General features: G+C 50.9%; 1 protein-coding gene across 2 annotated transcripts in view; it reads right to left on the reverse strand.

The window, feature by feature from the left end:
• The window catches only part of COL5A3 (collagen type V alpha 3 chain), a 52,063-nt gene that overhangs the window by 31,724 nt on the left and 7,449 nt on the right, over positions 1-12,890 (reverse strand). For both annotated transcript variants that reach the window (XM_009252766.4, XM_054539623.2), the window contains exons 7-24: positions 11,539-11,652; positions 11,294-11,440; positions 7,812-7,859; positions 7,694-7,735; positions 7,083-7,145; positions 6,327-6,401; positions 6,145-6,228; positions 5,918-5,974; positions 5,779-5,832; positions 5,278-5,331; positions 3,477-3,530; positions 3,344-3,397; positions 3,102-3,155; positions 2,755-2,799; positions 2,559-2,612; positions 1,732-1,776; positions 1,517-1,570; positions 1,339-1,383 (exon numbers count right to left, since the gene is read on the reverse strand). In XM_009252766.4, coding sequence (XP_009251041.4) covers positions 1,339-1,383; positions 1,517-1,570; positions 1,732-1,776; positions 2,559-2,612; positions 2,755-2,799; positions 3,102-3,155; positions 3,344-3,397; positions 3,477-3,530; positions 5,278-5,331; positions 5,779-5,832; positions 5,918-5,974; positions 6,145-6,228; positions 6,327-6,401; positions 7,083-7,145; positions 7,694-7,735; positions 7,812-7,859; positions 11,294-11,440; positions 11,539-11,652 — 1,143 coding nt within the window. The remainder of the gene's footprint in view (positions 1-1,338; positions 1,384-1,516; positions 1,571-1,731; positions 1,777-2,558; positions 2,613-2,754; positions 2,800-3,101; positions 3,156-3,343; positions 3,398-3,476; positions 3,531-5,277; positions 5,332-5,778; positions 5,833-5,917; positions 5,975-6,144; positions 6,229-6,326; positions 6,402-7,082; positions 7,146-7,693; positions 7,736-7,811; positions 7,860-11,293; positions 11,441-11,538; positions 11,653-12,890) is intronic.

Below are 12,890 nucleotides of genomic sequence, written 5' to 3' on the forward strand. Positions count from 1 at the left end.
GGGGTTTCACTATGCTGGCCAGGCTGGGCTCAAACTCCTGACCTCAAGTGATCTGCCCACCTCGGCCTCCCAAAGTGCTGAGATTACAGGCATGAGCCACTGTGCCCAGCTTCAGTAATAATTTAATTGTACATTTAAAAACAACTAAAAGAGGCTGGGCGTGGCCAGCCTCCTTAGGAGGCCGAGGAGGGTGGATCACCTGAGGTCAGGAGTTCAAGACCAGCCTGGCCAACATGGTGAAACCCCGTTTCTACTGAAAATACAAAAATTAGCTGGGCGTAGTGGTGGGCACCTGTAATCCCAGCTACTTGGGAGGCTGAGGTAGGAGAATCACTTGAACCCGGGAGGTGGAGGTTGCAGTGAGCTGAGATCATGCCATTGAACTCCAGCCTGGACAACAAGAGTGAAATTCTGTCAAAAAAAAAAAAAAAAAACTAAACTAAAATAGTATAACTGGATTGTTTGTAACACGAAGAATAAATACTTGAGGGGCTGGATACCACATGACATGATTCTTACGCACATGCCTGTATGAAAACATCTCATGTACTCCATAAGTATATACCTACTACGTACCCACAAAGATAATAAATAAAATTAAATTAAAACAGTGCAAGAGACATGTTGAAATAGAGGCTTCACAGCCACACCCCTTTCTTTAAAAATGCCCAGCTGGGCCTGATGGCTCTCGCCTGTAATCCCAGCATTTTGGGGGGCCAAGGCAGGTGAACTGCATGAGCTCAGGAGTTCAAGACCAGCCTGGGCAACACAGGGAGACCCCATCTCTACAAAAAAAGAAAATAAGAAAATTAAAGAAAAATTAGCCAGGCATGGTGGCATGCGCCGATAGTCCCAGCTACTCAGGTGGCTGAGGTGGGAGAACCACCTGCCCCTGGGGAAGTCAAGGCTGCAGTGAGGCATTATTGAGTCACTGCACTCCAGCCTGGGCGACAGAGTGAGACCCTGCCCCTGCCCCCCAAAAAAAGATATGTGCAGAAAGAAGTGTATCTGCCAGGGAAGGCGGAAGCAGATGTGCCAGGGAACAAAGATGAGACCCACAGGGCCTGTGCATCTTGGTAATATCTTCTGTGACAGTCTTCTGTGGGCTCTCTGTATCCTGACAATATCCCTTATGTGAGCTAGCCTTGGTGGGTTTCTGTTTCTTGCAACCAATCCTTCCCCAACAAGGACACTTTGTAACTCTGGGCTGGCTTAGGGAACGTTGCAGTTTATCACTATCCAGAACTAACAGAGGGGTCCTGGTGGGAGGATTTTCCTGGCAACAGGGTTGAAGGAAGAAGACTTGAGGAGGTCGCGGTAGGTGGAGCTGTCACTCACCTTCTCCCCAGGAGTGCCGATGAGTCCCTGGGGACCGGTGAGTCCCTGGGGACAGAAAAAGAAGGTGAGGGAAGGCATGAGAAAGAAGCAGTGAGTGTGGAGGTTGGGAATCCTGATCATGGTCTAAGGTCTTAACTGACCACTCCCATGCCCCGTTATTGGGAAAGATAGTTCAAACCTGGGACCCATGGTTTCCCTGCTGTCCTGGAGGGCCTTGTTCTCCTGGAGGACCCTGGGGAGAAAGTGGGGTTTCAGTGAAGCTAAGAGGGGTCATGGTGTTGAGGCGATAGTGAAATTGACTTGGGGGGGTCAGTCATGGAAGGGAATAGGGATGTGGACAATTGGGGTCAGAGTGTCAGAAGGATCAGGAGTCAAAGGGCACAGGGCACGTACCACATTGCCTTTGGCACCAGGAGCACCGTCAATTCCAGTCACACCCTAGGGGAAAAGAGGATGTGAGACCAAGACAGAGCAACAAGGTGGGAGCCTGAGTCTGAGACACCGAGAGATGCAGGTGGAAAGGTGAGCGGGGCCAGGCACTGTGGCTCATGCTTGTAATCCCAGCATTTTGGGAGGCTGAGGCAGGTGGATCACCTGAGGTCAGGAGTTTAAGACCAGCCTGGCCAACATTGTGAAACCCCGTCTTTACTAAAAACACAAAAATTAGCCAGGCATGTAATCTCAGCTACTCAGGAGGCTGAGGCAGAAGAATAGCTTGAACTTGGAAAGCGGAGGTTGCAGTGAGCAGAGATGGCGCCATTGCACTCCAGCCTGGGCGACAAGAGCAAAACTCTGTCTAAAAAAAAAAAAAAGAAGAAGAAAGGTGAGCGGGCAGAGAAGCCAGCAACAGATATGGGCATGCAGAAGGCAGAAAAGCGAGGAAAAAAAAAAAAAAAGACAGACAGGGGCCGAGAACGGTGGCTCAGGCCTGTAATCCCAGCACTTTGGGAGGATCGCTTCAGGCCAGGAGTTCGAGACCAGCCTAACCAACATGGTGAAACCCTGTCTCTACTAAAAATACAAAAATTAGCCAGGCGTGGTGGTGGGTGCCTGTAGTCCCAGCTACTCAGGAGGCTGAAGCATGAGAATCGCCTGAACCCAGGAGGCGGAGGTTGCAGAGAGCTGAGATCTCACCACTCCAGCCTGGGTGACAGAGCAAGACCCTAATCTCAAAACAAACAAAAAGACAGACAGGGATGCAGACAGCCAGTGACACTCACTGGGCGACCCGTGGGGCCAGGAGAGCCTCTGGGGCCAATCAGTCCTCGTGGACCCTGCAAGGGAACAGGCGAATTATCTCCACATCACCTCTGTGTGGCCTTGTGAGTTCTAGGGGGCCTATGAGTCCTGGCGCCCTGGGAGTCCTGACTCCCTCCCCTGCACCAAGCAAGGGGCCCAGGGATCCCTGATACTCACCGGCTCCCCAGCCTGGCCAGTGGGCCCTGGAGGTCCCTCTGCTCCCTGTGGAAAAGCGTCATTACTTGGGTACAACCCTCGGAGAGCCCCCTCCCCTCATCTGGGCAGCCCCTTCCAGGGGGTCTCAAAATTAGACCAAGATCCCTGGGAACCGGCAGACTAAGTTCATGGGATTCCATTCAGGCCCCTGACTCCAATCCTAGACCTGTAAGTCTCACCTCCTCACCCCACAATTTGTCCCCAGCTCTCAAGCTGGCCACTGAGACCTCCAGATCTTCCTCTCTTATTCTCACTCAGGCTTCCAAACTTACTCTCCAAACCAGGCCCTAACTCTCTTCCAAACTTACCCTCTCACCATCCTCTCCTGGGGGACCGGGTTGCCCCACATGGCCAAAGTCACCCTGGAGAGGGAACAGAGGGGAGTTCAGAGTGGAAGGGTGTGGGCAGAGAGACCAGCCCCCTGGGAAGGCAGACAGGGTGTGAGGAGGGACACAGGGATCATGACTCTGATACTGACGGAGGAGTGGGGGGCGGGGCCTGAATATTGGGAGGAGGGCTTAGACCTGGGGGAGGGACCTTACACACTCACCCTTTGGCCCTTTTCACCAGGCAGCCCTGGGAGGCCATCGAAGCCACGATCACCCTGTCCAGAGACACCAGTGAGCCTTGACCCCATAAGCCTGACAGCCCCCACCAAGTCTTATCTCAGCCCCATCACATACCTTAGGTCCAGTGTCCCCTGGCAGGCCCCGAGCCCCATCTGCTCCAGGGCGGCCCTATGGAGAAAGTGAGCCCAAGGGTCAAGGATGAGGCTTCCCTGTACTCCTCCCCCAAATTAGGAACCAAACTTCATCATCAACATCATTAAGATTTTTTTTTTTTTTTTGATGGGGTCTCACTCTGTCACTCAGGTTGGAGTGCATTGGCACGTTCTCAGCTCACTGCAACCTCAGCCTCCTGAGTAGCTGGGACCACAGGTGTATGCCACCAGGCCTGGCTAAAATTTTTTGTATTTTTGGTAGAGATGGTGGGGGTTTCATCCTGTGCCTCAGGCTGGTCTCGAACTCCTGAACGCAAGCGATCCACCCACCTCAGCCTCCCAAACTGCTGGGATTACAGGCATGAGCCACCATTCCAAGGCTAAGGTATTATTTTTTTTAATTTATTTATGTATTTTAGAGCTGAGGTCTTGCTCTCTTGCCCAGGCTGGAGTGCAGTGGCATGATCATGGCTCAACGCAGCTTCGAACTCCTGGCTCAAGCAATCCTCCCACCTAAGTCTCCCAAGTAGCTGGGACTACAGGTGCGCATCACCACGCCTGGATAATTTTTTATTTGTATTTTGTGTAGAGACCAGGTTTCGCCATGTTGTGCAGGCTGGTCTCAAACTCCTGGGCTCAAGCCATCCTTTCACCTCAGTCTCCCAAAGTGCTGGGATTACAGATATCAGCCGCTATGCTATGGCTGATTTTATTTATTTATTTATTTTTTTGAGACGGAGTCTTGCTTTGTTGCCCAGGCTGGAGTTATATATATGAGATATACATATATACATATAACTATAGTCACATGTCACTGAACAGGGGTACGTTCTGAGAAATGCATCAGTGGGCAATTTTGTTATTGTGTGAACATCATAGAATACACTGCACTTACACAACTCTGGATGGTACAACCTACCAAACACCCAGGCTATGCGGTATAACCTAGTGCTCTCAGACTACAAACCTGAACAATGTGTGACTGTACTGAATATCACAGGCAATTGTAACACTATAGTAAGTATTTGTATGTCTAAACATATCCAAACATAGAAATGGTACAGTAAAAATACAGTATTATAATCTCATGGGACCAGCATCTTATTTATTATTATTATTATTATTATTATCTTTTTGAGACACAGTCTCACTCTGTCACCCAAGCTGGCGTGCAGTGGCTCACTGCAACCTCTGCTTCCTGGATTCAAGCCATTCTCATGCCTCAGCCTCCCGAGTAGCTGGGATTACAGGCGCACGCTGCCATGCCCAGCTAATTTTTGTATTTTTAGTAGAGACGGGGTTTCCCCATGTTGGCCAGGTTGATCTCAAACTCCTGACCTCAAATGATCCACCTGCCTCGGCCTCCCTAAGTGCTGGTATTACAGGTGTGAGCCACTGCACGCAGCCAATCATCTTATAAGCATCATTATGTGGTGCATGACGCTATCTGAAATTGACTTGTTTGTCATTTCCTTCCATGTGACAGGCCTCTTTTTTGCCGTGCTGTTTCTTCCACTTCCCCATCTGTTCATCTGGCTCTATTTCAGATCTCGGGGCAAGCATCACTCCTGCAGGCAAGTCCTTCCTGACTCTACGGCCTGGCCGGATTCCTTTGACACACACTCAGTGGAGCTGCCATTCCCTGCCTTCAGCACTCTTTTCCCACTAACAACACCAGCAGACCCCAAGGTCACAAAGCCAAGGCTCATGTTGGGTGTTGAGGGATGGATAAGGGGTGGTCTGGGGACCTAGCTGTCACTCACCATCTTGCCCACTCGGCCAGGGGGTCCATGAGGTCCCTGCAGGCCTCGGGGACCCTAGAAGAAAGAGAAAAGGAGGAAGGAAAGCAAAATAAGAAGAAAGAGGGACTTATTCTATTGTATTAAAAAAAATTAGAAATGGGGTCTTGCTGTATTGCCCAGGCTGGACACCTGGGCTCAAGCAATACTCCCTCCTCAGCCTCCCAAGTAGCTGAGACAAGTGTGTGCCACTGTATCCAGCTTGGAAGGACATATTTATTCACTGTATAGACAGGGTCTCCCTATGTTGCCCAGACTGGTCTTGAACTCCTGGCCTCAAGCAATCCTCCCACCTCAGCCTCCCAAAGTGCTGGGATTCCAGATGTAAGCCACCATTCTCTAGGAAAGTCATTAATTGCAAGGGTATTCCCAGCCCCTTTGGCATTTTCCCCATCCAGGACTGTATCTTGTGGTCCTGGGGAAGGCTCTTCCCACCCTATCCTGCCCTATCTCCACCAGTCTCACCTGTGGCCCTTCTGCTCCCTCCTCTCCTTTCAGACCTGGATGCCCGGGGAGACCCTTGGGGGAGGACAGATGGAGGAGTGTGGTTAGATGATTCTTCACTAATGCATGCACCGCCCCTCCATGCAGTCGCCTTACTCACCACAGGGCCTGGGCGCCCAGTGAGCCCCACTGGACCAGGAGGGCCTTTCATAGAGAGCTGGAAAGACAGAGGAGTCAGAGCTTGGGGCCTCCCACAAGACCCCCAACATTCCCCACAGAGGCATCTTCAGGGGAAAAATAACCCCCTTCTCCTGCCCAGCCCCTCCTTACGCCGAGGCTCTATCACTCTCTGGGGTTCCTCCCACTATGTCCACACCTCCCACTCACCTGAGTCTGCTGCAGAACTGCCTGAGCCTGGGCCTGCTGGAATGAGACTGGGGGTCCTTTAAAGGAGCCGCCTGCAAACTGGAACTGGGAGGAATTTAGTGGTGAGGGAAGCCCCCAGGAGAGGCCCCCTCCTGGATCAGGACTCCACTCCCCAAGGCTGGGCCACTCCATCTCCTTCTTACCGGCATCATGATCACAGTGCCCGGTGGGCCTCGGATCCCATCAATGCCGGGGATTCCTGGGAGGCCAGCAGGGCCCTGAGAGAGGGATGGGGGAAGAGAGGTGGAGACAGGGAGAGAGGGAGAGAGAGAGTGAGGACAGGGGTGGCACAGAAGGATGAGTCAGAAAGAGAGAGAGAGGGAGAGATGGAGAGAGACACAGAATCAAAGAGGGATCACAGCAAGGAAAAAGAGAGAGAAGTAGAGAGAAGTGGAAAGGAAAAGACAGAGATGGAGACAGAGACAAAGAGAAGGGGAGAGAGAGATGGAGAAGGATGGAGGCAGATGGAGAGACATACAGAGACAGAAACAGAGAGACAGAGAGAGATAGACAGAGACAGAAAAGCCAGTGAAAGAGAGACAGAGATGGAGAAATAGAGAGAGAGGCAAAGATAGAGAGATGGAGGGAGGGAGAGAGACAGAGACCAACAGACAGAGACAAGAGAGATAGAGACAGTCACCACAGGAGAAAGACAGAGATGAAAGACACTCAGAAACAGAGACAGGCAAAAGAAGAAAAGCAAAGAGTAGGCCCCAGAAACACAAGATGAACCAGAGAAATAGTTCACAGATGGGAGACAGAGAACAGAAGAGGTCAGTGCCAGCCCCGGGATGGTGTTCCCGCGTGCCATGCCCTCATATCTATGTTCAGACTGTCATGCTCCCAGCCCCAAACTTCACTCCTCTGAGAAGTATACACCCCAAGTGGGAGTCTCTTACCAGTGGACCAGGGTCGCCAGGGAATCCTGGGGGGCCGGGAGGGCCTGAGGGGCCAACCACCCCCTGTTGGGGATAGAGAAACAGGAGTCACAGGAAGTGCAAAGTTTGAGCTAGGCTGACTTTCAACCTACCACTGACTCTAACCTCAGGCTGACCTCCCTACCCCACTACAGAGCCCACTCCAACTCCCCTAATGCAATGCTGATCCCCACTCACCCCCAACGCTACTCTCGGACCCCTATTCTTTTTTTAGAGAGGTCTCACTCTGTCACCCATGCTGGAGTGCAGTGGCGTGATCATAGCTCACTGCAGCCTCCAACTCCTGGGCTCAAGCAATCCTTCCACCTTGGCCTCCCAAGTAGTTGGGACTACAGGTGGGTGCCACTATTTTTTTAAAAAATATATGGTTATTTTTAAAGAGATGGGGTCTTGCTATGTTGCCCAGTCTGTATGTTGTTCATCCTCCCTATTTTGACTCATCCTTTAAGCCTCAAATGTCCACTCCCCTCCACTTGGCCAGGCAACATTACATCCCAACTCCTCACTCCAGGGGCTTAAACCCCTCAGCTGGAAGGGAAAGACTGGAAGAAGCAAACACAGCCATGACTTACTCGGGGTCCTGGGGCTCCTGGAGGTCCCTCAAACTGCTGCCCCTGAAGGGAGAAATGAGCATCGGTGACCCCTGTCATCACGAAGCCTCTCAACCCCCTCGCAATCCAGACCCCTCACCTTTTCAATCACTGCAGGTTCTCCTTTTGCTCCTTTCTCTCCAGCACCCTGGGGTGGGGTCAGGGGAGATGGGGAGAAAAGAGATATGAACTTGGACATAAGCCCCTCAGCTATCTGATCACGCACACGTGCACGCACACACACACATACACGGGGTCCACCCTCAGAGCCCCTTCTCCTCTACTGTAACAAATATGCACTGAGAAGCTCAGACCCCGCATCCACCGGGCAATGCCATGCCGAGGTGAATGAAGAGCATGAAATCCAGAACCTGCTGCCCAATACTGATCCTGCATCTGCCTCTTACTAACTGAGTGATCTAAGTTGGGAAACTTAGTCAACCCCTATGGCCACTTACAGGTAACTGGTCCACCTGTAAAGTCAGTGGATGAATGACAGCTGTGTATATCACATGCAAAGATGAATGAATTAAAACAATGCTTGGCACACAACAAGCACTCCAGGTAACAAGGTAGCAAGGGAAAGTTAGTTACAACTATGTGCCTATGCGCCTCCCCTATGGAACACCTAGGCTTTTCCTTTCTCCCTTTCTTTCTTTCCTTCTTTCTTCTTCTTTTTCTTTCTTTTTTTTTGAAACGGAGTCTTGCTCTGTCCCCCAGGCTGAAGCACAGTGGTGTGATCTCAGCTCACTGCACCCTCTACCTCCTGGGTTCTAGTGATTCTCCTGCCTCAGCCTCCCCAGTAGCTGGAACTACAGGTGCTCGCCAACACGCCTGGCTAATCTGGCTAATTTTTGTATTTTTAGTAGATACAAGGTTTCACCGTGTTGGTTAGGCCGGTCTCGAACTCCTGACCTAGGTGATCCACCCGCCTCATCCTCCCAAAGTGCTGGGATTACAGGCATGAGCCACCATGCTTGGCCCCTTCCTCCCTTCTTTCCTTCCTTCCTTTTTCTTTCTCTTTCTTTCTTTCTTTCTTTCTTTCTTTCTTTCTTTCCTTCTTTCCTTCTTTCCTTCTTTCCTTCTTTCTTTCTTTCTTTCTTCTTTCTTTTTTCTTTTTTTTCAGAGTCACTCTATTGCCCAGGCAGGCTTTTCCTTTTTTCTCTCTCTCTTTTCCTTCCTTCCTTCCTTCTCTTGCTTGCTTGCTTTGCTTGGCATTTTTTTTTTTTTTTTTTTTGACACAGGGTCACTCTATTGCCCAGGCTAGAATGCGGGGGTACAATCATGGCTCACTGCAACCTCGATCTCCTCAGACTCAGGTGATCCTCCCTCCTCAGCCTCCTGAGTAGCTGGGACCACAGGTGCACACACCACCATGCCCAGCTAATTTTTTTTTTTTTTTTTTGTAGAGACAGGGTCTTGCTATGTTGCCCAGGCTGAACTCAAACTGGGAGCCACTGCACCTGGCCTTTTTTCTTTTGTTTTCTCTTTTTCTTTTCTTTTCTTTTCTTTTTTTTTTTTTTTTTTGAGACAGAGTCTCCCTCTCGCACCCAGGCTGGAGTGCAGTGGCGTGGTCTCGGCTCACTGCAAGCTCCGCCTCCCGGGTTCACGCCATTCTCCTGCCTCAGCCTCCCGAGTAGCTGGGCCTACAGGCGCCTGCCACCACGCCTGGCTAATTTTTTGTATTTTTTAGTACAGACGGCGTTTCACCGTGTTAGGCGGGATGGTCTCAATCTCCTGACCGCGTGATCAGCCCTCCTCGGCCTCCCAAAGTGCTGGGATTACAGGTGTGAGCCACCGCGCCCGGCCCAAGCCTCTTTTTCTTTTCTCTAGAGACAAGGTCTTGCTCTGCCACCCAGACTGGAGTGCAGTGGTGTGATCATGGCTCCCTGCAGCCTCCACCTCCTGGGCTCAAGCGATCCTCCTGCTTCAGCTGGGACCAGAGGCACGAACCACCACGTTCGATTAATTTTTTGTATATTTTGTAAAGATAGAGTCTCGCTATGTTACCCAGGCTTGTCCCGAACTCTTGGGCTCAAGTGATCTTCCCGCTTCAACCTACCAAATTGCTGAGATTACAGGCGTGAGCCACCGTACCCGGCCTCAGTTACCTCTTGATCTCTACCGTCTTCTCTTCTCCCTGCCCTTAACATAAAAAAAAAAAGCCTAAAATTTGTACTGACTTAAGACGGTGCTTCGGAACAACAGTCCACCATCTTCTTGGTTTGCTGTCTCTTGGAATAAACCTGCTTGGAATAAACCTGCTTTTCCTTCCACCAATTCTCGTCTCTCTTGTTTTCCTTTCAAACATCAAGCCACCGAGCTTGGGTTCGGTTACATCGAATGTGTATCCATCTTTCTCCAAGACCAAAATGGAGCATGTCCCAAATTGGTCCACTTCTCTGCGTCCCTCCCACCCATCTTCCTCCAGGTCACATTCCGACTGCAGATTGCGGGCTTCCCTGCTGCCCCTCTGGCTCCCCCTACTGTCCACTAGCCATTCAGCAGCCAGAGAGCTCTTTTTTTTTTTTTTTAAAGAGATGGGTTCTCACTGTTGCCCAGGCTGGCCTCAAACTCTTGGCCTCAAGCGATCCTCCCACCTCAGCCTCCCAAAGCATTGGGATTACAGCCGTGAGCCACTGCCCCAGGCCCAGAGGGAACTTTTAAAGCTCCAAGTCAGATCATGTTCCTTCACAAGTGCTCAAGTGGCATCTCCTGGTGCTTGGAGTAAAAGCCAAGCGCCTCTCTCTAGTCACAGAGTCAACTATTAGCACAGTGCCTGACACAAGCAGGTGCAGAAGTCAAAAGAGAGACTGGCCTTTCGTGGCTCCAGGTAGAAACCCCTTCTAAGTCCTCAAGATGTGAGAAAAGTAAGTAAATAAAATAACACAGGAACAGAAGACCATATACCACATGTTCTCACTTATAAGCGGGAGCTAAATGAGAACACACGGACACATAGAGGGGAACAACAGACACTGGGACCTATCGGAGGGTGGAGGGTGGGAGGAGGGAGACGATCAGGAAAAATAACTAATGGGTACTAGGCTTAATACCTGAGTAATGAAATAAATAATCTGTACAACAAACCCCCATGACACAAGCTTACCTATGTAACAAGCCTGCACTTGCACCCCTGAACTTAAGATAAAAGTTTTTTAAAAAAAGAAAAAATTAAATTAAATAATTTTTTTAAATTGTTCGGTTTTTTTTTTTCAAGATGGAGTCTCACTTTGTTGCCCAGGCTGTAGTGCAGTGGCACGATCTTGGCTCATTGCAGCCTCCGCCTCCCGGGTTCAAGCAATTCTCCTGCCTCAGCCTTCCCAGTGGCTGGGATCACAGGCGCAAGCCACCACTCCCGGCTAATTTTTTGTATTTTTAGTAGACATGGGATTTCACCATGTTGGTCAGGCTAGTCTCAATCTCCTGACCTCAATTGATCTGCCCACCTCAGTCTCCCAAAGTGTTGGGATTACAGGCGGGAGCCACTGTGCCCTGTCTAAATAAATAAATTTAAAAAAAAAATTTTTTTAATAGGAATCCCACTCTCTTGCACCTAATCCCAGCCACCTAGATACTCACAGGAAAGATCTGGAACTGAGTCCGAGATGGATATTCTGCTGCCCGGAAGTCAGGGCCCATGGTGGAATCATCTCCTTCTTCATCCTCCCTGGCTGCCTTGGTCTCCGGGGTCCCCAGCTCGGTTCCACTGTCAGGGTCCAAGCTCCCCTGAGAACGTTAGGAAAGACCAAAGTTTTCCCTGACCTCCTTATTTTCTGCCACCCCCCTAACCCTTGGGGGTCTCCCCTCTTCCAGCCCCATCCAACCTCTAGGATCGTGGCATTGAGTCCAGTAGTCACAGTGGAGGTGACGACCAAAGGCGTGGGGGTCGGAGGCAGATTTGGAGCTGGAGTCTCTGTCTTGGGGATGTCAGTGGAGGTCTGGAGCAGGAATGGAGGGAGCCTTGGGTCTCAGGTGAGGGCAATCAAGACAAAAGGGAGGCACCCTCCCACTGTCCCCAGGAGCTCCCAGTCTTGGCACAGGGACAGACGAGGCTCCCCAAAGAGCACCAGAGGCCAATGGAGACAAAAGTGTGCCAGCTGGACCAGGGCTGCCAGCAGAGGGAGCCACCGTGGATGGAGGAGGTGCTGAGCCAGGCTGGCCCTGAAGCCCAGTGGTCAAGGTCAAGCTCCAACATTCAGGGCCAGACTCCTGGAAGCCTAGCCCACATGTCCTCTCCCAAGGCAGAGTTCAGCGGCCAGCAGGCCACATCCAGAGAGGGAGTGGCGGCCCCTTCTGGCCTGGACAGCTGCAGAGGAACTGGGTCAAGGCAGGGGTTGGGGGGGTGTGGGAAGAGGGCGGTGGGGTCCCAGGAGAGGGGACAAGGCTGAGGAAGGGGCTGAAGAGGGGCCCACTACTACTCCTGGTGTTTGTATTCTTGGCCAAGAAGATCTGGAACTGAGATGTAGTGCAACCAGTGACTCCCCCACCAGCCAATGACCCCAAGCAACGACCCCCACCAAGGACCCCCCTACCCAGTGCCCACCAAGAATGACCTACATCAACAGACCCCAGTGATTCTAGAACCAGAGACCCACAAACAACTCCTCCCACTCCCATCAATGGCCTCAAACCATTACTGCTCCATTCAGTGATTTTCCTAACCAGTGACCTCAACCAGTGATTCTCTTGACTATTAGCACTAACTAGTGACTCTCCAATTAATAACCCCCATAAGTGACCCCTAATCAATTATTCCTCTAACCAGTGATGCTCCAACAATGAATACCCATAAATGAGGGCAACAAAAGCGTCCTAACCAATGACCCCCAGACAATAATTCCACCCTTCGATGACTTCCTAACTAAGAATCCCCTCAGGGACTCCCAAACCAATTACCCCATCTGCGACCCCCTGAAAATCACTCTTCCAACTTGTGGCCCCAATGAGTGACCCCACTATGACTTCCAGTCAGTGACCACCCACCTACAACCCCCCAGTCATTGACCCTAAACTAGGGACATCAGTAACACCAATAATGGTTTCTATCCATGACCTTCCACTGTGATTCCCAGCTAGGTGCACCCCAAACACTGACCTCAATTAATATCTCCCTCAATGATTCCCCACTATCCAGCAATCCCTATCAGGGAAGCCAAATAGTGCCCCCAATTAATGA

Source organism: Pongo abelii, chromosome 20 (assembly GCF_028885655.2).
Source record: "Pongo abelii isolate AG06213 chromosome 20, NHGRI_mPonAbe1-v2.0_pri, whole genome shotgun sequence".
Lineage (NCBI taxonomy): Eukaryota > Metazoa > Chordata > Mammalia > Primates > Hominidae > Pongo > Pongo abelii.